General features: G+C 41.6%; 1 protein-coding gene across 6 annotated transcripts in view; it reads left to right on the forward strand.

The window, feature by feature from the left end:
• Nucleotides 1–27,518, forward strand: part of PDE8A (phosphodiesterase 8A) — a 144,496-nt gene that overhangs the window by 53,846 nt on the left and 63,132 nt on the right. For 4 of the 6 annotated variants that reach the window (XM_010841092.1, XM_010841093.1, XM_010841091.1 and 1 more), the window contains 2 exons: nt 22,296–22,352; nt 23,773–23,963. In XM_010841092.1, the coding sequence (XP_010839394.1) occupies nt 22,326–22,352; nt 23,773–23,963 (218 nt within the window). In that variant the 5' untranslated portion in view covers nt 22,296–22,325. Of the gene's footprint in view, nt 1–21,583; nt 21,823–21,870; nt 21,890–22,295; nt 22,353–23,772; nt 23,964–27,518 lie in introns of those variants that run through there. The other 2 variants (XM_010841094.1, XM_010841095.1) reach the window with 2 other exon arrangements.

A 27,518-nucleotide genomic window follows, 5' to 3' on the forward strand; every position in this document is an offset into this window, starting at 1 on the left:
CTGCCTCCCCCCTCCCCCCTGCAACTACCTCCCTGCCAAAATATGCTACAGATTAGTTTTGCCAGACTTGAGCTTTATGTGAATGAAGTAGACTGACCATTTTTAATTACTAAATTGAGGCTATACGAGTGACTTAGTGTACTGGGTTGAGTAGTGTCCTCAGAATGAATGTCCACTGGAACCTCAGACTGTGACTGACTTCAAAATTGTCTTTGCAGGTGTAATTAGTTCATTAAGGTCATACTGGATTATGTGTGCTCAGTCATTTCAGTTGTATCCAACTTTTTGTGACCCTGTGGACTGTAGCCTGCCAGGCTCCTCTGTCCATGGGATTTCCCAGGCAAGAGTACTAGAGTGGGTTGCCATGCCCTCCTCTAGGGGATCCTCCCCACCCAGGGGTCAAACCCAGGTCTCTTATGCCTCCTGCATTGGCAGATGGGTTTTTTAACACTAGCACCACCTGGGACGCCCCATATTGGATTTGGGTGGGCCCTAAATCCAATGACTGTTGTCCTTCTAAGAGGGCCTTGCCATGGCCAAGGCAGAGATGGGAGTGACACAGCCACAGCCAAGGACTTCCGGCCACCACCAGAAACTAGGAGAGAGCCGTGAGATGGCTTCTCCCTCAGATCCTGCAGAAGGAACCAACCCTGCTCACACCTTGATTTTGGACTTGTAGTCTCCTGAACCATGAGAGAATGCCTTGCTGTTGTTTTAAGCCATCTAGTTTGTGGTCACTTGTTACAGCAGCCCTAGGAAACTAACAAAATGCAACTCTAGGATTAGGATAGAAAGGGCAGATCTGGTTCTCCCACGGCCCCCACCATGGGTCCTAGCAGCTTTGGCAGGGGGGAGGAGAGGCAGCGGTCAGGCTACTCTGCTTTGCAAAGGCTCTCGGTGAGCTGCGGCCTTCAGGCACCTGCCCTGCGCCATGATACCCGAGAGGAAGGTCACAAAGGAGGAGCACAAGAGGAGATCGGCCTAAACCGGCTCCTGCAAAAGTGGAAATGAAGCCAAAAAAGGTGGTGGGAAAGGATAAGTCTTCAGACAGATAAGTGCAAACAAAAGGAAAAAGAGAAGCAAAGGGAAAACAGGTGGAAGTGGCCAACCAAGAGACTAAAGAAAACTTACTTGCAAAAAATGGAGAGACTGAAAACGAGGAGAGCCCACCTCTGATGAAGCAGAAGAAGCCAAGTCTGACTCATACCATACCCGGTCCTCTCAGTGGTCCCTGTTCCCTTCTTGTATAATCCAGAGGAATATTTTTATCAACTATTTTGTAGATGCAGGTTTTTTAGTAGCTCTAAAAACATTTTTAAAAAGGAGGGAATCCCACCTTATCCCATTTTTAAAGTGTAAATGCTTTTTATTAGAGGTGAAATCACTTGCTGGTTGCTTATTTTTTGGTACAACCAGAAAATAGCGGGATATTGAATACGGGAGGCTTTGATTGTCTTGGGTGTCAGCTTAACATTCCATAGATGGGAGATAGCTTTTATATCCTATAATACAAAGCATAATGAATGGCAGTTTGGAGTCAGTTGTGCATTTAATGTCTTGAACACTTTAAATTACTTCTCTTCCCATATTGTTTTGGTAGTAGTATTTCCTACAGCAAACCACTCACTCCTTGATCTTGGCTCTCCTGGTCAGGATTTTGTGCACCCTATAACATCTTTGGTTGTGGTGATCCAGTTTTCCTAGTTACTTTTTTAATGTGCTGTGAACGATTGACAGTTTGAGTATGTACTGTATATGATATTAAAATGTGAATCAGTGGGACTTAGGATGTAACAGCATATCAATATTTGAAGGTATTGGTACTTAATATCCTGTTAAGGAAAATATGCTCCAAATTTTAAGCTGGAAAGTCACTGGAATAACTGTTAAGAAATACAACTACATGATTTTTTAGATTTTTGGTACATATGTGAAGAATTGCGTACATTTTGAAATGTCTATGTACTGATCCTCAAAACAACCAATAAAATCTCAATTATGAAAGAAAAAAAAAGGGCAGAAAATTTTACAAGACTTATCTTTGTTTTGGGCTTCCCTGGTGGCTCAGTGGTAAAGAACCCATCTGCCAGTGCAGGAGACAAAAGAGATGGGAGTTTGATCCCTGGCTTGGGAAGATCCCCTGGAGGAGGGCATGGCAATCCACTCCAGTATTCTTACCTGGGAAATCCCATGGATAAAGGAGCCTGGCAGGCTACAATCTGTAGGATTGGAAAGAGTCGTTCACAACTGAGCGACTGAACAACACAATTCACAGATATAGACACAGACATTTTCATTTTAGGAGTAGAGGAAGTACTCTTTCCATTAACAGGTTTAAAGTGGGGAAAAGATTTAAAGTCACTTTTGGTTACCCTGCACAAGAGCCTGGCGTATTCAACATACCAGTTGCAGACGCAAACTTTTGGCTCACTGGAATATCAAACTCTCCAGTGTTCACCTCCAGAAGGGCCATAGAGATAAAACTTTTCCCACATTTCTTTCATGCATTTCATTCACTATCAGCACTTTCTTCTGAATCCCCTTTCCGCAAGCACATTCACCTCTGTGAGCAGATCTTCAGTGATTCCTGTGGGGCCCTGATTTCAGATCCACCACAGTTCAGATGCCCTGAAGTGATTGCTCTGCCTGGCAGTGCGTAGAGCTAATCCAAGTTAAATGGCCATGAAAACAAAACCACATATTCAGACTTTTTTGTTCTTTTCTGTTGAAAGTCGTTTTTCAGACTACCTATGGTATGGTAAATTAAGCTAGCCCCACCATGGATTCCCATAGTGTCTTTCTCTGGAAAAGTCTTCAGTGTGCTAGGAATCTGTGTGTTTCCCAAAATCCTTCAGCCACCTGTTTACTGAAAATTGTTTGTGAGAAATTAATGTAGAATAAATGAAAGTAGCTACTTATAGAAGTGGTCTGCCGTCATTTATTTTCTGAGGCTGATTTATGAATATAACTTCATGTTTTAGATTTATTCCTTATCACTGCCATGTATGTTTGATATTTTAACACTTTTTCATTTAAAAAAATATTTTTTATTTATTTGGCTGCACCAAGTCTTAGTTGCGGCATGTGGGATCTGGTGCCCTGATCAGGGATAGAACCCAGGCCCTCTGTGGTTAGCGCACATGGGAGTGCTTAGCCACTGGACCAGCAGGGAAGTCCCCTCTAATACTTTCTCTAATAAGTCTTTTTATTGGGAAAGTTTTCCTACACTATTAAATCAGTATGATAAAATTCAAGTTTTATTTACTTTGATATGTAAAGATATTTTGAGTGTATATAGGTACACATTCAAAATTTGTTATTAGTCTCCAAAATATTTTTGCTTTTATTTATTGATTTTTCTTACACATTTTTCCACAAGTCATATGGTCATATCCTTACATTTTTATATGAAAATTGTGCCTTTGATTGATGTAGAGAGGGCTTACATCCTGTTTTTTTATATCATGCTTTCTTTTGAGAGTCCATTATGCATGCTCAAAACCAATGCTATTTTTCACTTATTATATGTTATAATTTAATGGAAAACAATTTTTCAAAAGGAGGTCAGGCCCTTTCTATGATACCTAAACAAAAGTGGTTGACAAGAGCAGTTCAACTGGAGAGGCAAAATGCCCAGAGCAGCAGCAAGACAAGAATCTAATCAAGCAGAACTTAGTTTGACTATTGGACTAATTGAGAATATACTTACCAGTAACAAAACTAAAGATTGGATCGTTGCTTTGGAGACCTTTGAGAGTGAGATGGAACATACATTCAGCTGGAAAGGTCTCACAGTGAAATTAGAAAGAGAGCAGAGTGACTTATCAGGAAGCCTATCAGGAAACCTAGTCCATCTTGATATTACTCTTAACATCTGGGATTATTGTTCATCCTTTATTTTCTTAGGTATTTCCTTTAGGAACATTTAATATGGAAACATGGGGCAATATTGGGGATTTCAGTCATTTAGTAATTGAGTTCAGAATTCATTAGTTGATTCAGCAGTTACCAAGCGCTCTACTTTCTTAGATTCCAGTTTTTTTAAAGTGAGGGATGGTATGGGGAGGGAGGAGCGTTCAGGATGGGGAACACATGTATACCTGTGGCGGATTCATTTCGATATTTGGCAAAACCAATACAATATTGTAAAGTTCAAAAATAAAATTAAAAAAAAAAAAGTGAATAGAACTCAGAAGCCAATTTGGTAGGAAAAACAAGTGCATATAATCCCACTATGATGGAGATAAACCCAGGATGCCTTGGAAACACATTGATGTGCGACACTTCATCCAGATGGAGGTTGGGGCCAGAGGTGTAGGTAGGGTTTCCCCTTGATACAGTTTAGAAAGATGGGGAGGAATTAGGGGAGAAGAGGAAGAAGTCAGGAATGTGCCACACCAAATGAGTGACGTGGCCGCAGCAAGAGACGTGGACTTCCAAGGAGTTCTGAGAGACTGGGGCAGTTAAAGTTCAGGCTTTAAGCACTGCAGGAGCCATGAATGCCGTAACAGAGTCCAGGCTTTACCTTGGGCAGTGTGGGGCCATTGAAGGATTTTACACATACTGTATTTATGGCTCGTATGATGTTTCATTCCTTTGGAAACTTAACATTCTGATATTTTTGTGCTTTGGATTAATATGCATTCCTTACCCCTCCCATCTCCCACAGTATAGTTTATCTGTTAAATTCAGGTAGTGATGACAGAAGGAAGACAGAATTGACATTTTTGGTCTTACTGTTCACAAGACTGTTTAAATGTAATAGATGTGAAATGAACAGGAAGACATCTTGAAATATTTTATGTTAGTTCTTTATGTATTTTCGTACATCCTGTAGAAATGTGTCATTCCCTGTATATTTTCAGGCACTTGTGAAACTTTAGGGGTATGAATTCATTTTTAGGACTTGTGTGGATGTATTCTCATTATTAATTATTACTGAAGTGCAGAGGAAATGATATCAGCAGATGTGCAGAGCTTTTATTCGCACTGAATACACTATTCATTTAGACAAAAAGATCATTTCTCAATTCAAATCGGAATATTCTAATTTAAGGCCTAAATCAGTTGTGTCATAATCTCTATGGAAACAAAGCTTTCTACTGTGTAGTAATTGCATAAGTAACTCATTTCCCCTTGTAGATACACAAATTGTTAATGCAGATGCTTTTTCCATTTTCTCTCAAGAACTCTCTTAAAATAGAAGAGATTTTAGCTAATGACATTTGTTTATGTTTTATAAGGTTTAAAATATCTGTTCAAATTTCCTACTTACATACATTCTTATAAAATTGTTAAAACTTAAATTCTTGATGAGCTCACTTTCTTTTCCTGGTTGGAATTCCGACACAGAGGACTGAATTATCCTTCCCAGTTTCCTAGCGTATTAACATCATCCGTCTGTGCAAGACTCTCTGCAGTCGGGTTGTCTAGTTTTGTCTTGCTGATCTTCAGGCATTCTTTATATATTATGGGTATGCATCCTTTCTCAGTTATATGTTTTGCAAATACATTCTGTTACTTAACCTTTTCAGTCTCAGACTAGGGTCTTTTGATGAACAACACTCCTAATTAAAAAATCTAATTTATTAATCTTTTTCTTTATGGTTATTACTTTTTAAAAAATAATTTTTATTTATTTTGTTATTTGTTTGTTTGGTCTGTGCTGGATCTGTTGCTGTGTGGGCTTTTCTGCAGTTGAATGAGGGGGTTACTGTCTAGTTGCCGTGCGCGGGCTTCTCATGGTGGTACCTTCTCTTGTTGTGGAGCACAGGCTCCAGGCACGTGGTCTTCAGCAGCTGAGGCACGTGGGCTCAGTAGTTGCGGCTCCCGGGCTCTAGAGCACAGGCTCAATAGTTGTGGTGCTTTGGCTTAGTTGCTCCACAACTTGCAGGAGCTTCCCAGATCAGGAATCTGACCTGTGTCTCCTGCATTGGCAGGCAGATTCTTTACCACTGAACCACCAGGGAAGCTTGGTTATTGCTTTTCTTTTTTTTTTTTTAATTTTATTTTATTTTTAAACTTTACATAATTGTATTAGTTTTGCCAAATATCAAAATGAATCCGCTACAGGTATACATGTGTTCCCCATCCTGAACCCTCCTCCCTCCCCTGGTTATTGCTTTTCGTGTTTAACAATCCTTGCGTATTTCCCAGGATTCCTCTCTCATTTTGTTGTTTGGCTTGTCTTTATTTGGCTCTCCACCCCCTCCCTGCCTACCGCAGGTGACCGTTCTAATGTATTTACTGTGTGTCATTTTGTTTTTATGTATTCTTAGAAAATATGTTTTGTTACGTACTTAAGTATTTTAATTTATATAAATAGTACTGTATTCCAGATCTCATTCTGTTTTCTTTTTTCACTTAGCATATGCTTCTAAGATCTGTGACATTGAACTTCCTGGTGGTCCAGTGGTTGGCACTCTGTGCTTCCACTGCAGGGGGAATGGGTTCAATCCCTGGCTGGGGAACTAAGATCCTGGTGCAGCAAAACGAAAAAGGGTCTATCATATTACTGTCCCCCAGTTAGATATATCCGTATCACTTGTAACTCCTTGCCACTGTATAACCCTGGACAAACATCTTTGCACATGTCCCCTAAAGATCTTTGTGAATAGACCCAAAATTCTCACCTCTGGAATGTAGGGTATGCATAGGCAGTTTTGGCTTAACCTTAATAGTTGGTTCCTGAACATCACGTACTCTAAGTGAAAATTTCAAGTAGGAGTCATTTCTTACTATTTCGAATGGGAAAGATTACAATTCATTATAAGTGAACTCAAAACGCTGAACTTACTTCCTAAAGCATAACTGAAACTGACTAAACTACCACACATAAATAAGTCTAGCATATTAAAGTGTAAAATGCTTAAAATAACACCTTCAAATCACCGTGGTTATTAACCAGTGGTTGCTTTGAAGGCACTAATAAGGACCGTTTGCCTGCTTCCTGCAGCCCCATCACCTGTCAGAGGAAGCAGGGAGTGGGCCCAGGGAAGATGGTTCTAGGTTGGCCTCTCTGCAGCATTTCAGAGATGCACATCCCTTTAGACACTTCCTACTTTCCAAAATGCTTATACAGTTATGGCTACTGTCATCTAACAAGTATATTTGGATAATAATTTGAGACTTCCTGCACGTAATTTTATTCAAAATGTATTGGACTTCTGATTTCCAGTTCTGTATATAAGGTGTTTGGAAGTCAACACTCTGACCTAACAACTAAAGCTGTGTGTTAATCACTCAGTCGTGTCTAACTCTGCAACCCCTAGCCTGCCAGGCCCCTCTGTCCATGGAATTCTCCAGGCAAGAACACTGGAGTGGGTTGCCATTCCCTTCTTTAGGGGATCTTCCTGACCAGGGATCAAACCTGGGTCTCCTGCATTGCAAGCAGATTCTTTACCATCTGAGCCACCAGGGAAGCTTTTAATGAGTAAAGCTGAACAGAGGCACTACATATGATGGAGAGATCAACTCTCCTAGAAGACATAACAGTTCTTAATATATATGCTCCCAGCAACAGAGCATCAGACTGCATCGGACAAAAACCAGTGGAACTGCGAGGAGAGATAGTGGATTAACATAGTAGGGAACTTCAGCACCAATCTTTTAGAAATGGACAAATCTAGCAGGCAAAAATCTATGTAAGGACATAGTTGAACTCAATAGTGTTGCTCAGTCACGTCCAGCTCTTTGCAACTCCATGAACTACATGTAGGCTGCCAGCCTCCTCTGTCCATGGGATTTTTCCAGGCAAGAATTCTGGAGTGGGTTGCCATTTCCTTCTCCAGGGGATCTTCCTGACCCAGGGATTGAACCTGTGTCTCCTTCATTAACTGGCAGATTCTTTACCACTGTGCCACTTGAGAAGCCCTGAACTCAATAGGACCATCAGTCAATTGGATAAAATTGACATCTATTGACTACTTCATCCAGCAGTATCAGAATACACATTTTTCTTAAGCTCTTATGGAACACTTATTAGAACCACATTCTGGGCCACAACATCTTAACAGATTTCAAAGACTAGAAATCAAACAATGTCTGGCCTCCAACCATGGTGGAATTAAACTAGAAATGAATAACATAAAGGTAGCTGGAAAATCCCCAAATAATCGGAGATTAAATAATATACTTCTAAGTAATACATGAGTCAAACAAGAAATTTCAAGATAAATTTTCAAATATTTTGAGCTGAATGAGAATGATAACATAGTTTATCAAAATCTGTGGGCTGCAGCAAAAGCAGTGCATGGAGAAAATTTTGTGGCATTGAACGCACATGTTGGAAAAGAAGAAAGATCTAAAATCAGTAATCTAAACTTAGAGGAAAAGAAGAGCAAATTACATCCAAAGTAAGCCAAAGAAAAACAATAAGAATTAGTATATTCTTTGCAGCTGAAGATGGAGAAGCTCTTGACAGTCATCAAAAACAAGACCTGGAGCTAACTGTGGCTCAGATCATCAGCTCCTTATTGCAAAATGCAGGCTTAAATTGAAGAAAGTAGGGAAAACCACTGGATCATTCAGGTATGACCTAAATGAAATCCCTAATGATTATATAGTGGAGGTGACAAATAGATTCAAGGGATTAGATATGGTAGACAGAGTGCCTGAAGAGGTATAAGCAGAGGTTTGTAACATTGTACAGGAGTTGGTGACCAAAACCATCCCCGAGAAAAAGAAATACAAGAAGGCAAAGTGGTTGTCTGAGGAGGCCTTACAAATAGGTGAGAAAAGAAGAGAAGCTAAAGGCAAAAGAGAAGGGGAAAGATACACCTAACTGAATTCAGAGTTCCAGAGAATAGCAGGGAGACATGAGAAAGTCTTCTTAAGTGAACAGTGCAGTGAAATAGAGGGAAACAATAAAGTGGGAAAGACTAGAGATCTCTTCAAGAAAATTGGTGATAGCCAGGGAACATTTCACACAAAGATGGGCACAATAAAGGACAGAAATGGCAAGGACCTATCAGAAACAGAAGATACTAAGAAGAGGTGGCAAGAATGCACAGAAGAACTATAGAAAAAATGTCTTAATGGCCCGGATAACCACGATGGTGTCACTCACCTAGAGCTAGACATCCTGGAGTGTGAAGTCAAGTGGGCCTTAGGAAGCATTACTATGAACAAAGCTAGTGGAGGTGATGGAATTCCAGCTGAGCTATTTCAAATCCTAAAAGATGATGCTGTTAAAGTGCTGCATTCAATAAGCTAGCGAATTGGAGAACTCAGTAGTGGCCACAGGACTGGAAGAGCCCAGTTTTCATTCCAGTCTCAAAGAAAGGCAATGCCAGAGAATGTTCAAACTACCAACAATTGCACTCATTTCACATGCTAGCAAGGTAATTATCAAAATCCTTTAATCTAGGCTTCAACAGTACATGAATTGAGAACTTCCAGATGTACAAACTGGGTTTAGAAAGGCAGAGGAACCAGAGATCAAATTGCCAACATACATTGAATCGTAGAAAAAGCAAGGGAATTCCAAAAATATATCTACTTTTGCTTCATTCACCATGCTAAAGCCTTTGACTATGTGGGTCACAAAAAACTGTGGAAAATTCTTAAGGAGATGGGAATACCAGACTACTTTACCTACCTCCCGAGAAACCTGTATGCAGGTCAAGAGCAACAGTTAGAACCGGACATAGAACAATGGACTGGTTCCAAATTGGGAAAGGAGTACATCAAGGCTGTATATTGTCACCCTGCTTATTTAACTTATATGCAGAGTACATCATGCTAAATGCCAGGCTGGAAGACTCAACAAGCTGGAATCAAGATTGCTGGGAGAAATATCAACAACCTCAGATATGCAGATGACACCACTCTAATGGCAGAAAGCAAAGAGGAACTGAAGAGCCTCTTGACGAGGGTGAAAGAGGAGAATGAAAAAGCTGCCTAAAAACTCAACATTCAGAAAACTAAGATCATGGCATCTGGTCCCATCACTTCATGGCAAATGAATGGGGAGATAGTGACACATTTTATTTTCTGGGGCTCCAAAATCACTGCAGACGTTGACTGCAGCCACAGAATTAAAAGCCACTTGCTCCTTGGAAGAAGATCTATGCCAAACTTGGACAGCATATTATAAAACAGAGCTATCACTTTGCTGACAAAGGTCCCTATGGTCAAAGCTTTGGTTTTTCCAGTAGTCATGTACAGATGTGAGAGCTGGACCATAAAGAAAGCTGAGTGCTGAAGAATTGATGCCTTCAAATTGTGATGCTGGAGAAGACTCTTGAGAGTCCCTTGGACAGCAAGGAGATCAAACCAGTTAATCCTAAAGGAATTCAGTCCTGAATATTCATTGGAAAGATTGATGTTGAAGCTGAAGCTCCAATACTTTGATGCAACACCTTACATGGTCAATACAATACCTGATGCGAAGAGCTGACTCGTTGGAAAAAACCCTGATGCTGGGAAAGACTGAGGGCAAGAGGAGAAGAGGACAACAGAGGATGAGATGGTTGGATGACATCACTGACTCAGTGGACATGAATTTGAGCAAACTCCGGGAGATAGTGACAGACAGGGAAGCTTGGTGTGCAGCAGTTCATGAAGTTGCAAAGAGTCGGACACAACTGAGCACCCGAACAAGAACCGAAATCAGTGAAATTGAAAACAAGACATCAGTAGAGAAAATCCTTGACACCAAAAGCTGGTTCTTTGCAAAGATCAGTAAAATGTATTAGCCTCTGTGGAAGGCTAACTACAAAAGAGAGAAGATACAAATTACTAATTTCAGAAATGAAAGAGGAGACTTCACTACAGATCTCATGGAAATTGAAAGGATAGTAAAAGAATACTTTCACAGCTCTGTGCTTGCACTTTGATTACCTGGATGAAATGGACCAATTCTTTGAGAAGACAGTATCTGCCAAAGCTCACGTGAAAAGAAATAGATCTGAATAGACCTATCTACTGAAGAAATTGGGTCAGTAGTCAGTAACCTTCCAAAACAGAAAGCCCCAGGCCCATATTGTTTTACTGGTGAATTCTACCAAACATTTTTAAAATTTGTATTTTATATTAGAGTATAGTTAATTAAGAATTTTTTTTTCAGGTGTACAGCAAAGTTATTAATTTATACATATACATAAACATGTATCTATTCTTTTCCAAATTATTTTCCCATTTAGGTTATGACAGAATATTGACCAAAGTTCTCTGTGCCGTACCATAGTTCTTTCATCTCTCTTAAATATAGCAGTATGTACATTTCAGTCCCAAACTCCCAGTCTGTCCCTCCTCTTTCCCCTTCCTCCCTGGTAACCATAAATTTTTTCTGTAAATCTGTCAGTCTGTTTTATAAATAAGTTTATTTTAATTATTTTTTTTTTTAGATTCTACATGTAAGCAATATCATATAATATTTGTCTTTGTCTGACTGACTTAGTATGATAATTTTCTGGTCCATCTGTGTTCCATCTGTGTTGCCGTAAATGGCATTATTTTCATTCTTTTTTCAGTGGCTGAGTAGAATTCTGTTGTAGATATGTACCACATCTTCGTCCGTTCAGCTGTCAGTGGACGTGTAGGTTGCCCTGTGTCTTGGCTTTGTAGACAGTGCTGCAGTGAACATTAGGTGCGTGTGTCCTTTCAAATGTTTTTCTCTGGGTATATACCCGAGTGGGATTGTTGGATCAGTATGGTAGCTCTATTTTTAGTTTTCAAAGATACCTCCATACTATTCTGCATAGAGAGTGTACCAATTTACATTCCCACTAACATTCTAGGAGGGTTCCCTTTTCTCCATACCTTCTCCAGCATTTATTGTTTGTAGATTTTTTGATGATGGCCATTCTGACTGGTGTGAGCTGCTATCTCATTGTAGTTTTGATTTGCATTTCTCTAATAATTAGTGATATTGAGTATATTTTCACGTGCCTCTTGCCCATCTGTCTTCTTTGGATATGTCTATTCAGGTCTTCTGCCCATTTTTTAAATTTTTTTTTTTTTTTAATATTAAGCCCCATGACCTGTTTGTAAATTTTGGAGACTAATCCCATGTCGGTTGTACTGTTTTCCAATATTTTCTCCCATTCTGTGGATTGTCTTTTTATTTTGTTCATGGTTTCCTTTACCGTGTGAAAGTTTTTGAGTTTAATTAGGTCCCGTTTGTTTTTATTTCCATTACTCTAGGAGATGGATTGAAAAAAGATATTGCTGCAATTTATGTCAGAGAGTGTCTGATGTCCAAAATACATAAACAAGTCTTAAAAACTCGATAATTAGAAGTGAACAATCTGGGATTGACATGTACACACTACTACGTATAAAATAGATAGCTAATGGGAACCTACTGCATAGCACAAGGAACTCGACTCAGTGCTCTGTGGTCGCCTAAATGGGAAGGAAATCCAAGGAAGAGGGGAGATGAGTATATGTACAACTGGTTCACTTTGCTCTACAGTCAGACCTAACACAACATTGTGAAACAACTATACTCCAATTAAAAAAAGAAAGAAAAGAAAATGAATAATCTGATTAAAAAATGAGCCAAAGGCCTTGACAGGCACCTCACCAAAGATATACAGATAGCAGATAAGCATATGAAAAGATGCACCCCATCATGTGTCAGGGGAAATGTAGATTATAACAACAGTAAGATACTGCTCCACACCTATTTAAATGGCCAAAATCTGGAACACTGACAACACCAAATGCTGACAAGGATGTGGTGCAACGGGCCGGGGTGGGGTGGGAAATGTAAACAGTGCTGGAGGGAATGTAGAATGGCAGCCACTTTGGAAGACAGATTGGCAGCCTCTTACAAAACTAAACAGACTCCTGTCATAGATCTAGCATTTGCTCTCCTTGTATTTACCCAAAGGAGTTGAAAACGTACACTACGCAGACACCTGCACAAGGATGTTTTTAAGCAGGTTTATTCATAATTGTCAAAACTTAGAAACAACTGAGGTGTCCTTCAGTAGGTGAAAGGGTAAATTGTGGTACATCCAGACAGTGGAATATTAGTTAGTACTGAAAAGAAATGAGTTATCAAGCCACAAAAAAGTTACGGAAGAACCTTAAATACATATTACTAAGTCAAAGAAGCCGATCTGGAAAAGGTACATACTTGTGTGATTCCAACTGCTTGGTAGTCTAGAAGAGGCAAAGAACCGTTGAGCCTGTGCTCTAGAGCCCAGGAGCTGCAGCTACTGAGCCCGCGTGCCTAGAGACTGTGCTCTGCAAGAGAAACCACAGCAATGCGAAGCCTGCGGACCACAACTAGAGAGTAGCCCCACTCAACTAGAGAAAAGCCCGTGCAGCAATGAAGACCCACACAGCCAAAAATAAAATTATTAAATATATATATATATGTAGTTTGGAGGCTATAAATATGCATTTTAAAAATACAAATAAGACAACTTCTGGTCAAGATTTTAGCTTAAAACCATTAGGAAGAAGCAGCCCTGGGAGAAGACAGCCTCCCCAGGGAGCCTCTCGCCTGGGCTGTTTGCTGCTGTGAGCACTGCAGGGATTTTCCATGACTTAGGGCCAAGGCTCTAGCCATTCTCCCCTCAACCCCAATGCTGAACCCCCATCCTGGATCCAAGGCTTTCATCTGCCCCACGGGTTCCTCATCTCTGTTGATAGTGTTACTGTCTTCACTATTTAATATATACCTCCCTCTTTTCCTAGTGGTTTCTCTTCTGAAACTCAGAGTAGAGTTCAGTTTTCTAAACCGAAAATGACTTCTTCCTGGATTTTTCTGAGCTGGTTATTTGAAATTTGGAATTAGACATAATTAGTAGTGAAAAATGTTCCAAAAGAAAGTTTTAAAGAAACTAGTATTATTTGTTAAACAAAACCATGTAGGCCCATTACTGAGACTCTCTGGATAGCCCTCGTGAAAGAGGACTGGGAGATGGTTTCAACAGTAGACCCTCGGGTTGAGAACTGCTGTGTTCAGGGCGTCTGATGATTTAACACAGGAAGGAGGTGAGGATGAGCAGTGTTAACTCTGTGTCTTTTTCAAATAGCTTTCAGTTTGGAAGCCCACTTTTCTGCCAACACCTACGTGTTTAGCTTCCACACCTAGCAAGGATTTCGTCCTTGCTCTGGAAGCTGGTGAGGGGCACTGCGAATGTGTATGCAGCCCCTTTCACTAGTGATAATGGCTCTATGCCGGCACCATGCAGAGAGCTGCGAATCTGCTACTCATTTCTGCTTCACAGCCACTGCATTTCCCAGGCGAGACTTAGCAAAACGAAGAAACTTGCCTAAAGTTACCGTTTTTTGAGGGAAGAGAGGTCAGAGTTCAAACCCCTCTCTCTCCCACCTCCCTTCCCTGGTGAAGGGAAGCTTGGGTGATAGTGGAGAATTCATTTTGTTGTGTGGGTTGCCATTCTCAGTGTAACCCACTTCAGAGAGCATTGAGGTTTATGAAGCTAACCTGGTAAAACCTGGGCTGGTGTTTGCTTAGGGATGGCTGGTGTGGTCAGCTAGCAGGCAGGCAGCTGGGGCTTTCTGAACAAGGTGGGCTGCTGTCTGAGTGTGCCGGGTGCGCAATAAACATGACCTGTTCATGAAAATATGCCGGAAATAGACTTGTCCCAGACAGAGGCAAGGTGCTAACTTACTTCTTTGGTCAGGAATATCCTCTTTAATGCACGTCATCCATGCCTTCTGGATTCAGGTTTTCTCTGGGAGGGAGCTGAGTCAATAACACTGAGTTCTCAGCGTCTCTCTTTGCGCTCCCTGGCAGCCTGTATAACCTTCTTCTCGTTCTGACCAGTTCATACAAGTGGTCATTCTCCTCTTTTAGGAGGATCTGGGGGAGAAGTGGGCTTCCCCCATGACTCAGCAGGTAAAGAATCTGCCTGCAGTGAAGGAGACACGGGAGAGTCAGGAAGATTCCCTGGAGAAGGAAATGGCAACCCACTCCTGTATTCTTGCCTGAAAAATCCCATGGACAGAGGAGCCTGACAAGCTACAGTCTAGAGGGTTGCAAAGAGTCGGACACAATTGAGCGACTAAGCAGGTATGCGTGGGTGAGAAGTAGACTCTCGTCTGGCCTCCGTGATGTTACATCTCAGATTTCTGCTGTTGGATTTGAGGGATTCTTAAATTTCAGTGACACAGTTAAAGAGAGGCACATGGGTTGGGTTATCCTTCAGTTGGCTAGCCTCATTTTTTTCTGGGTTGGTTCTTTCTGTTTTCACCTTCAGAGGCAGTCAGTCCTCTTCAAGGGTTTCAAGAAAACCTTGATTTGTCCCCTGTACCAACTACATTAATATTTAAGAAGTGGGTCCTATTTTGTACAGTATTTCAAGGTATTATGATGTTCATGGTTCTTACTAGCGATTACTTGAGTGCTCTGCAAGAAATAGCTGTTTGGAAAAATATAGTTTTAAAAATGCCTCTGTGTGTGTGTGTTAGTAAAAGTATACTTTCATAGCAAAAACTTCTTGGAAAACCTTTTCTGTAGATATTTAGAGTTTACTGCACATTACTCACTATCAGGAATTGTGTTAAGCTCTTTAAATAGCTCATTTAATCCAGACACCATTTTTTGCCCAACACTATGGGGTTTGGGGAAAAAAGAGCCTGAACAGTTTCACTGTAGCCTGTGACTTGATGTTGGAATCCAATTGAGGTAACACATAAAAGGCTTCTTGTAAATATGTGCTGTGTAAATTGACTGGAGGGCAAATTAAGAGTAGGTAAGCGGAGAGAAGAGACTAGGACATTGGAAGTAGATATTGGGTTTCCCAGGTGGCGGTAAACATCCCACCTGCCAGTGAAGGAGACAGAAGAGATTCGAGTTTGATCCCTGGGTAGAAAAGATCCCCTGGGGGAGGAAGTGGCAACCCACTCTGGTGTTCTTGCCTGGAGAATCCCATGGACAGAGGAGCCTGGTGGGCTACAGTCCAGGGGGTCGCAAAAAGTCGGACACGACTGAAGCAACTTAGTACGTACACATGGAGTGCTTAGATTGCCCCGAGACAAGGACCAGGGGAAGAAGCTAGGAGGGAGCTTTGCCTCAGGGTAGCTCTTGGTGCCATCTTGTGGGTGGATCTGGAAAAGACCAAGCAGATCCACACCGCTTCTACCAGGATGCCCTGCTTCAGAACCCCAGATTTCTATACAACGCAGATACAAAACTTCTAGTCAGATATGACAGCTGTGATCTGGGAATCAGTGGATTTGGTTGTATTCTGTTCATCAACAAGTCCTGATCAGTCCATCTCCAAAACATTGCAGATTCATCTACCCATCTCCATGGCAACTATCAGGCCAAGCAAGCATCTTCTCTTACCTACCTGGACTACTACTCCAAGAGCTTTATTCCTGTTTCTCTGCCTCCCCTCTCACCCTCTCACTGACTCTTCTCCACAGGTAGCTGAAGGGATCTTTTTAGAAAACAAAAATCGGATCATATCATTCCCTTGTGTAAAACTCCCTGGTGGCTTTTCATGAAATTTAGAATAAAACCCTGGTTTCTTGTCCCGGCTTAGAAAGCTCTGCATCTTACAGCTCCTGCCTGGCCTTAAGCTCATCTCCCTCTCTCCCCCTCCTTTCCTCAGATGTCTTCCCTGGTCCCACCCCCAGTCCTATGCTCTGCCTGGTGCCCCCCGTCCATTCCCGGCATGGCTGACTCCTCGTCCAAATCTCACCTTCCACAGTGCCACCCTGTGCCACCTCAGAGAGACTTCCTTGACTCTGATTCCAAACAGCAGCCCACTTACTCTCCATCAGATCCCTCCCTGCTGTGTAGAGATGTTATTTGGTCTCTGTTGAATGCCCAGTGCTTGGGAAACCATTTGATACCTTGTGGGTGCCTGACAAAGGTTTGTGGAGTGGACAGATGCTGCTTTCCAGGTTCCTGTCTTGTTAGATACAGTTAGATACAGATGACAGTCAGGTGTCTTTCCCAGTAGATCATGAAAAGACCACGAGAATTAAGCTCCCAAGAATTGGACCCAGTTGCCACCATTGCCTGTTACCAGCGCTTTAACCATACTGCTCTAAGCTTCAGTTTGGTGGTGGTGGTGGTAGTTCAGTCATGTCTGACTCTTTGCTACCCCATGGACTGTAGCCCGCCAGGCTTCTCTGTCCATGGGATTTTCCAGGCAAGAATACTGGAGTGGGTTGCCATTTCCTCCTCCAGGGATGCTGTAGTTTGGTCATCAATAAAATGGAGTTGATGAGCTTATCTTACTCATAGGGTAGGGACATTCCCTGGTGGCTGAGATTAAAGTGTCTGCCTCCAATGCAGGAGACCCGGGTTTGATCCCTGGGTCGGCAAGACCCCCCTGGAGGAGGAAATGGTAACCCACTCCAGTATTCTTTCCTGGAGAATCCCATGGACAGAGAAGCCTGGTGGGCTACAGTCCATGGGGTCGCAAAGAGTCGGGCACGACTGAGTGACTTCAGTTTCACTTTCAGACACCTTCTTTCTCTTTTAAACCTGCACCACATTGTCATCATTTACGTATTCCCCTGCTACCACTCAAGGACAGGGTGGGCATTTGGTCTTTGCACTCCTAGTACCTGGCTCTGTGCATGCCTTGTGGTCCACAAATGTCTGAACTAATTTTGACTCTTCCCACCTAAGAACACACCTGACTCTTTCCCAGGCTGGGCCCCTTTGATGAAGTTGCCACTCTGCTGGGAGAGGCAGAGGCAGACAGCCAGCCACTGGCTGCACCCGCAAGCCTGGAGGGCACGGACAGTTAGGCTGAAGACAAAATCTGATTTACATCTTCACTGTAGTTCCTGGGTTTGTAAACAATTAATATAAATTGATCCCAGCATAACTTTCTGTTTCTAATAAGGGGATGTAGGACAAAGATAGATCACATGATTCTTTTGTGGTTCCTGGTGTTCAGGCTTTTCCGAAGATTCCTCCCTTTCTTTGTGTTCCTTTAATAAGTGAAAATACTCTGAAACCTGGAAGTCCTGTGTTATGTACCCGTGTTATGTATAAGCTTGTATGAGTATGATTTTTAGATAAATGATTGGTTAAAAAAGATTAGCTGTTGAGTAAACATTGATTCAGAAATACTTTTTGACTGCCTACCATGTGCCAAGGACTGTTTTGGGTATTGGAAATTTAGCAATGAATAAGGCAGATAAATCTTGAGACACTCTTTTAATAAGAAGATAACAAAATATGTAGTGTGGGAAATGGGAACTAAAGCTACAGGGGAAAAAAAAAAGCAGGCAAGGGACAGGACAGGGAGGGTCAGGGGAGTAGAATATGTAGACAGGATGGAATTATATATCTCTTTCCTGTCCTCTCCCACTGTGATCAAGATTCATAACACGGTAACTTTGCCCTGCAGTGTCATGATGTTAGGTCAGTTAGGCAAACAAAAGAACCACTGAAAGGTGGTTCATCAAGGCGTCTAATAATAATTTATTTTAGACTTCCATGAGCCATATTAACAAAAAATTACTTTGAACTATTAAAGTACAAACATCATCCTAATCTAATATCCCAATTTAACAATAAATCTTAACAAACATATAAATATTAAAAAACCCGAAAGACTAACTCAGCCCCTTGTATAATTACTAATATAAGCCCACAAATATACTGTTGTTTTTATATTACCTAAAAGTATCAATTGCTTTCGAAGCTGATAGCTGTGTTATTAAAATTGAAAATGACTATTCCCTTCTAAAATTAATGTGAAAAATAAAAAATTAAGAGGGCCGTGGTCTGAAGTATTAGGTCAGTTTGATTCTGATTTTGATACACAAAGAAAGAATGGATCCACCAATTCTAGTCATTCCGATCCCCTAATCCAGAGCTCTTGGGAAGTTGTTTACTCTCTGAGGACCAGCTGCTGACGTCTGCTTGCTGAGTAATGTCATCAGATTTCCTGGTGGTGGTTATTTTGGGGGGGGCAATGGTAAGTAGCTGTCTGGCCCTGCCGGTACACCGCTCAACAGAGGTCCTGAGAGCCGGACATACCCCATAGACAGGATGTAAGGTTAGAATGCAGTCAAGTTAAGTAAATACAGTCAGTGTTCATGACAAAATAGAATTGCTGAGACATTAATGTTTGAAATGACACTGCTAAAATTATATTGAGGTGGAATCTAAGATCTTTAAAGACAATCTGGAGCTTCTTTTCCTTCTTAGAATTAATGCAATGGTGAGTTACTTTTATAAGTTGAGATCATAAAGTTACATTGTCCTTCGTAAAAGTTGCTTCATCCACTTTTGGTGAAGACCATATCCTCAGAATTGTTTTCCCAGGAGGAGTGGGACTTTTGCCCTTAGCTGCCCATATTTTTATCTTGTCCTTCAGCTTGTGACCAACACTATATACAAATACATATGTATTTTTAAAAATCAAGCTAGTCATTAGCATTTTAAAGTTTTGCTAATTATTGCCTTTAACTTATTGTTCTCTCCCCTACTTCTAAAGTTTAAACTGTTGATTTTCTCAAATTTAGTGAATTGGAAGCTTAGTATATTTACTTAATTCTTTTTTTGTGACAGAAAGATCTAAGACTAAGTTTTGCCTCTGAGTAAAATTTCCTAGTATCCTGTAGGCCTCGTTACATTATATCTTGTTTTTATTATTTTCCAAGTAATCTATGGGTAGAGTTTGTATTCCCCTCTCTGATCCAGCAATTACATGAGTTAATACTTTTAAAATTTCCAGGGAGGGGCCATTTCTTATGTTTTTATTTTTGGTTTGATTGCTTTATGGTTGGAAATAAAAACTGTACAAGTTTTGCTTTTAGGAATATGTTTTAAGGTTTTCTTTGTGACCTGGTACATATTTTTATGCTATTCATAAGTACTTTTTCTTCCCCTTTCAGACTTCATTTTTTTTTCTCCTTGATCCTTCACAGCAAATGTCATGAGCATCCTTTGTAAGAGGCTGCAGCCCGTGGTTCACATGGAGGACCCAAGTGTTGCAGCTGCTTTATCCTGGGTGGTGACACAGCCCTCTTGTTGACTGTTTTCTCTTTTCTTTCATGAAACTCCACCTCTCAACACTGTAGAAAATTAGCAAAATGAATTTTCCTTCTTTTTCCTGTCATTTTCTTCCTTCTTCCTCAGTGGCTTCACTGTCTTCTTCATGGAGTAGGCTTCTATCATTTCTTGTTCTTTGATTTCATTCATTTCTTAATAAAAAACAACAAAAACCTCATTGTTCTTTGGTGTCTCTTGGTGCCTCTTGCCTTCCTTCCTAATGAATGCCTTGTGAGAGTGACTGTACAGAGTGCCTTTCTCTCTCTTGAGACTCTCTTGGGGCCTCCTGGATCATCATCTCTCAGAAATTCTGGCAGCATCCATCTGTGGCTCCTGATGAGGTTGGCCTGTGGCCGCCCAGCTCTGGAGGAGAGACGGTGCCATGGGATGTATGTGCTCACCCTTCCTTCACACTGCAGAGGTCCATCCTCAGTCTTGGGTCTAGAGGAGCAGCAACCCTCATTCTTACACCTTCTGAGAGATGAGGTCCCTACAAAGCAAGGAGACTGAGCCTTTGTCCCGTAATTAGTAGATATCAGCTTCTCACAGTTAGAAATAGACACGGATGTCCTCCATCACTCCACAGGTTTTGTTACATGGATTTACTGTAGGATAGGAGAAGGCAGTGGCACCCCACTCCAGTACTTTTGCCTGGAAAATCCCATGGACGGAGGAGCCTGGTAAGCTGCAGTCCATGGGGTCGATAGAGTCGGACACGACTGAGCGATTTCACTTTCACTTTTCACTTTCATGCATTGGAGAAGGAAATGGCAACCCACTCCAGTGTTCTTGCCTGGAGAATCCCAGGGACGGGGAAGCCTGGTGGGCTGCCGTCTATGGGGTCACACAGAGTCAGACACGACTGAAGCGACTTAGCAGCAGCAGCAGATCACTTCTTGAGGGGAGAGTTGTGACCTGGGCAGGCAGGTAGGAAGTTATCTTGTGAGAAGGTTTCCAGATCTAGTTCTACTGCTGCTGTGCTTTTGGTTTGAAATCGTACCATCACCCAGAGGCCTCAAGTAGTGTAGGAGTCCTGCCAACACTCACAGTGTTTCTGGAGGAACTGCAAAAATGTGTCTGTTCTTCAGGGTAGCAGCCCAGGGCCGGGGCTCATGGCTTGGGGCTGGATTTCAGCCTCCACTCCGCCTCCCTTGTGCTCCTTTTGTAGCGCACAGACTTCCCAGCCCTTCCAGTGGCCCTGGGCTTGCAGCACAGTTTATAGAACTAAACAGACTGGTTGGCGCAGTCCCAGGAACTGTGTGGCCTTAAACGAAGTACTTGGAACCTCCGTTTCCCAGTGTGAACTCCCGGCATGTTGCAGAGATGCAGTGAGATATAAGGTTGCAGAGATGCAGTGAGATATAACATATGTTCAGCCCTTAGTGCAGCACCCAGGTATGCTGAGCTCTCCATTGGCACTGTGATTCTTATTACTTGTTGGGGTTGGGTTATGACATTGTACTTTAAAAAATTATTAATTTACTTATTTATTTGGCTGTGCTGTGCCTAAGTTGCAGCACATGGGATCTTTTTTATGTTTGCGGCATGCAAATTCTTAGTTGAGGCATGTGGAATCTGGTTCTCTGACCAGGGATCGAACCTGGGTCCCCTGCGTTGGCCACGTGGAGTCTTAGCCACCAGACCACCGGAGAAGTCCCCAATGATACTGTATTTATCTTTGTGTGTTGGTTTTAAGTTCTCAAGTAGATAAGCTTTTTTTTTTTTTTCCTCTGTGTGCCTTGTGGGATCACAGTTTCCCTACCAGAGATCGAACCCGGACTCCAGCAGTGAGAGTGCGGAATCCTAACCAGTGGACTGCCGGGGAATTTCCAATAAGCATTTATTGATAACCATCGCATATAAGGAAGGTGTCTTTGGTTCTGATGTCCTGTGGTTCTCCTCACTGGATTTCATGATTTTTGTGCCGTTTTAGATGTAAGGGTTTATTGTCCGTCAGGGGAAAGATGGAATAGACATGGAAGGACCCGGTGTTCGTTCAGTGTCTGATTTGTGGGGTTCTTTATAATTATATGCCTCTTGATCTCTGTAACAAGTGAGGAATTGAGGCTGAAGGTGGGCAGTTCACTTAGAGTCACACACAGCTAGAAAAAGAAAAGCCGAGAGCAGACACATTTTATTTGTCCTTCTCTGCGCTCCACCTTTCCTGGGGTTTATAAGGAGAAATCTGGGCTCCCTCCATCTAATAAGTATTTATGTAATTTCTCTCTAGAGTAGAAATTTCACTTTCATCTGTGGCACTGATTAGAGAGAGCAACATTTAAGCAAGTTTATCTTTTTTTTTTTTTTTCTTTTTAATTTTAAGCAGATCTTTTTCTTTCAGGTAGCAATAGCTGATGTGCAATTTGGCCCCATGAGATTTCATCCAGATCAACTCCAGGTAATAATACACAGCGCTATAATCCTCACCTTAATTGTCTCTAAAGATGGGGAGGGAAAGGATCTAAAGGTATACACTGAAAGTAATCTTCTCTTTTAGATAAAACGTTGGATCCATGTTAAATTCCCTGAACTTGATAGCAGTACCAGAGTTATATCAGGGAATATTTTTTTCTTAGAAATATAGATGAATTTATTCTGTATTTATTCTGTATGAATCATCTGTATTTACAGATGAAGAAATGTCTGCAACCTACTTTAAAAGTTAAAAGGTTCAGCAAAAAAATAATAATAATTGTGTGTGTGTGTGTGTGGAAAGAGAGAGCAAAGGTGTAAAATGTTACCAGTTCATGAAATTAGAAGAGGGGGTCACTAGCATTCATTGTCATTCATAACTTCCTGTAGGTTTGAAATTTTCTAAAACAGAGTAAAAGCGTAGTCTATGCAAGGGTACTGAATCAGCTCCAGCAGAGAGAAACTATCTGCAAATTTTCTAGTTCAAAATCTTAAACAAAATAACCAACTGAAATTAAGCTCCAAAGTGACCTGATGCCTCACGTACACAAACTGTTAGACTTTTTAATATGTGAAAAACACTGGTGGAAATTTGCTGTTTGCTTTTGTTGTATTTGTGCACCCGAGTAAGCTTAGAGGAACCCAGTCCTCGGGAACAGGGTTTCTGTCGGCTTTGCATTCTCTTCTCCTGAGGCCGGTCAGCCTGGGTGTGAAGGGGGATGGGGCGGCACGCCTGTACCAGATTGGCACAGGGACCTGGCCGCACAGGGCAGAGGCAGCCGCAGGCCTCACCTGCCCAGGCAGGGCACAGGGACAGCCAGCTGCTTCTTGCACCTGGAGCTGTTCCCGTGTCACTAAATGAGCAGGTTTGAAAGTGTCACGTTTTGGTCTGCTTTGAATCTCCTCTCTTACAAACAAAGTAGTATTTTTTTTTAAACTTGGAGGAATTATGAAGTCTTGAGTCAGATTATTTAATACTTTAAATATTATTTAAAGTATTAAGTATTTTAAGAGCTTGACTGAAATATTGGTGTTTACCATCTAAGGACTTAACCTAGTTAACTTCCTGTTAACTAAAATTTGTGTTTTGATCAATTTGGTTTTAAGATGAAATACTGTCTTTGTTGATTCTTCCAGTGGGCTTATTAGCAAAAGAAATAAGCATTTGACCCATGCTTTGACTTCCAGACTCAGAACAGCTAGAATAGCACTTGTTTCAGGGAGCTGAGCAGTAACGTTGCTGAGTTACATGGAGGAAAAGGATTTACTCAACAGATTGTAATGCTTACATCTGTATACTTGCCTTGAAAACACCTGGGAGTTTTCTATGGGCTTCTAAGACATCACAGTTCTAACAGCATCTTTTTTTTTTTTTTTAAAGAAGTGTTCATGCTTTTTTGATTCAGGTACTTTTAGTGTTTACCAAAGAAGATAACCAGTGTAATGGATTCTGCAGGGCGTGTGAAAAAGCAGGGTTTATGTGTACAGTTACCAAGGAGGCTCAGACTGCCCTCGCCTGTTTCTTGGACAAACACCATGACATCATCATCATAGATCACAGAAATTCCCGACATCTGGATGCTGAGGCACTGTGCAGGTGAGCCTGAGAAGTGGGCCTCGAGAGTCCTGTGGCATTTGTGACAATAAATGCAGTCCTGAAATACATTCAGTTGAATTTACTGTCTTTTAAGGTGCCTTCCATGCTTGTAAAGTGAACAAGACGTTAGACTATATTATTGGGCTTCCCTGGTGGCTGATACGGTAAAGAATTCATCTGCAATGTGGGAGACCTGTGTTTGACTCCTGGGTTGGGAAGAGCCCCTGGAGAAGGAAATGGCAACTCACTCCAATATTTTTGCCTGGGAAATCCCATGGTCAGAGAAGCCTGGTGGACTGCAGTCCATGGGATCACAAAGAGTCAGACACAACTAAGCAACTAACACTTTCACTTTAGAATTTTATTACTTCTAGGAGTGGTCTTTATCTCTTTTGTTGCGTTTCGCGTTGCTTAAAGCAGTAAGAAAATATGAATGTAAACTGTTAAGGGTTAAGATGAAATCCCATATGTCATGAACCACAACTGTCACCTGCATAGGACTGCAGCAACAGTTACTGTCATTTTCTAGATGTTTTAAAAGTTACGACACATTTGAAAACTGTCTTCCAGTCTTAGGCAAATGTGCCTTGTTTTTAATACTTGCAGAAAATCAATATCATGAGAGAATTTGTGTAGCAGACATAAATCTAAGAAAGGTACTCTCTCAAGAAAAGTCATTTGTTGCTGATGGAAGCAAAGCAAAAGTGAAATATCAGTTTTATTTAAAAGGAGGCTTTACTTGGGGGAAGACAAATCACAATTTGAATATAAAATTTTATAATGTGTTAATTTTCCAGTTCCGGTTCAGTCACTCAGTCGTGTCCAGCTCTTTGCGACCCCACGGACTGCAGCATGCCAGCCTTCCCTGCCCATCACCAACTCCCGGAGCTTACTCAAACTCATGTCTCTTGAGTCGGTGATGCCATCCAACCATCTCATCCTCTGTCGTCCCCTTCTCCTCCTGCCCTCAATCTTTCCCAGCATCAGGTCTTTTCAAATGAGTCAGCTCTTCCCATCAGGTGCCCAAAGTATTGGAGCTTCAGCTTCAGCATCAGTGCTGCCAAGGAACACCCAGGGCTGATCTCCTTCAGAATGGACTGGTTGGATCTCCTTGCAGTCCAAGGGACTTTCAAGAGTCTTCTCCAACACCACGGTTCAAAAGCATCAATTCTTCTGCGTTCAGCTTTCTTTATAGTCCAAATCTCACATCCATACATGACTACTGGAAAAACCATAGCTTTGACTAGACAGACCTTTGTTGGCAAAGTAATGTCTCTGCTTTTTAATATGCTGTCTAGGTTGGTCATAACTTTCCTTCCAAGGAGTAAGCGTCTTTTAATTCCATGGCTGCAATCACCATCTGCAGTGATTTTGGAGCCCAAAAAAATAACGTCTGCCACTGTTTCCCCATCTATTTGCCATGAAGTGATGGGGCTAAGAGTTAATTTTAGGGATGTTTAAATCTTGGCTTTTAAGAGCTAGAAAAGATTAAAAGCTAAATATTAATGTAACGATTTAAAAACTGAGCTGACAAGAAGTTGACATCCCGTCAAAAGGCTGTTTACAGGTACATGGTGACTTCCTGTGTACTTGAGAATTTACCTGTCAGGTGGTCAGACAGGGTAGCTTTTGCCTTGGTGTGATCCACGTCTGTTCAGACTTGCCCCCGGCCTTGGTCTCAGGCCTGCTGTGCTGCCTGCGTCCCTTTCCTGTCGGGTTGATTACAGTAACATTGTCCCTGGAGCCAGATCTGTCAGACATGCCATCTGGCAGTGCACCCGTGAGGGCTGCGGAGGTGTGGAGGGAGTCCTGACCCCGGGGCCTAGCCTCTGGCCTTCAGGTCACTTTACATCTTCTCTGAGGATGTGTTTTCTTAGCTGTAAATCTGGAACATTTGGTTTCCACAATCCTTTCTCTCTCAAACATTTGATGGATGGCATTCAGAGGAAGGGAAGAAAATGTCTCAGTTACATGGTGCTTATAGTCTTGATGGAGTGCTGCGAGGCAGGAGAGGTATCTGAAGAGGGCCAGAGAGCCCAGATAGAAGAGGTGAGAGGGGTGAGGTGCTGAGGAAACCCTGGCTTCCTTCATAGTCTTATTCAAGTCCATACCTGGCCACAGGTGTGTGCAGAACAGTGACCTTCACACTTATAAACATGGCCTTGCTAGACCGTCCAGGGCTCTAAGGGAGAGATTAAATTGTGGTAGTTATGTTCTGCCTTTTTTTTAACTTTTTGTTTTCTGTGGGAGTATAGCTGATTAACAGTATTGTGGTGGTTTCAGGTGCATAGCAGAGCAGCTCAGCCACACGTGTACATGTGTCCATTCTCCCTGAAACTCCCCTCCCATCCGGGCTGCCTCATAACACTGAGTAGGGTTCCTGGTGCTGTACACTAGGACCTTGTTGGTTATCTACTTTATTTATTTATTTTGGTTATCCATTTTAAATATATGCTCTACTTTTTTTTTTTTAAACTGTGGAATGCAAAAGTAGGAAGTCAAGAAACACCTAGAGTAACTGGCAAATTTGGCCTTGGGGTACAGAATGAAGCAGGGCAAAGGCCAACAGAGTTTTGCCAAGAGAATGCACTGGTCATAGCAAACGCCCTCTTCCAACAGCACAAGAGAAGACTCTACACATGGACATCACCAGATGGTCAATATCAAAATCAGACTGATTATATTCTTTGTAGCCAAAGATAGAGAAGCTCTATACAGTAAGCAAAAACAAGACCAGGAGCTGACTGTGGCTCAGATCATGACTCCTTATTGCCAAATTCGACTTAAATTGAAGAAAGTAGAGAAAACCACTAGACCATTCAGGTATAACCTAAATCAAATCCCTTACCATTATACAGTGAAAGTGACAAATAAATTCAAGGGATTAGATCTGATAGAGTGCCTGATGAACTATGGACAGAGGTTCGTGACATTGTATAGGAGACAGGGATCAAGACCACCCCCAAGAAAAAGAATTGCAAAAAAGCAAAATGGTTGTCTGAGGAAGCCTTAAAAATAGCTGTGAGAAGAGGAGAAGCGAAAAGCAAAGGAGAAAAGGAAAGATACAACCATCTGAATGCAGAATCCAAAGAAGAACAAGGAGAGATAAGAAAGCCTTCCTCAGTGATCAATGCAAAGAAATAGAGGAAAACAATAGAATGAGAAAGACTAGAGATCTCTTCCAGAAAAGTAGAGATACCAAGGGAAGATTTCATGCAAAGATGGGCACAATAAAGGACAGAAATGGTAGGGACCTAACAGAAGCAGAAGATATTCAGAAGAGGTGGCAAGAATACACAGAAGAACTATATAAAAAAGATCTTCACAACCAGATAATCACAATGGTATGATTGTTCACCTAGAGCCAGACATCCTGAAATGCAAAGTCAAGGGGGCCTTAGGAAGCATCACTATGAACAAAACTAGTGGAGGTGATGGAATTCCAGTTTAGCTGTTTCAAATCATAAAAGATGATGCTGTGAAAGTGCTGCACTTAATACGCCAGCAAATTTGGAAAACTCAGCAGTGGCCACAGGACTGGAAAAGGTCAGTTTT

Source organism: Bison bison, unplaced genomic scaffold, assembly GCF_000754665.1.
Source record: "Bison bison bison isolate TAMUID 2011002044 unplaced genomic scaffold, Bison_UMD1.0 scf7180017864155, whole genome shotgun sequence".
Classification (NCBI taxonomy): domain Eukaryota; kingdom Metazoa; phylum Chordata; class Mammalia; order Artiodactyla; family Bovidae; genus Bison; species Bison bison.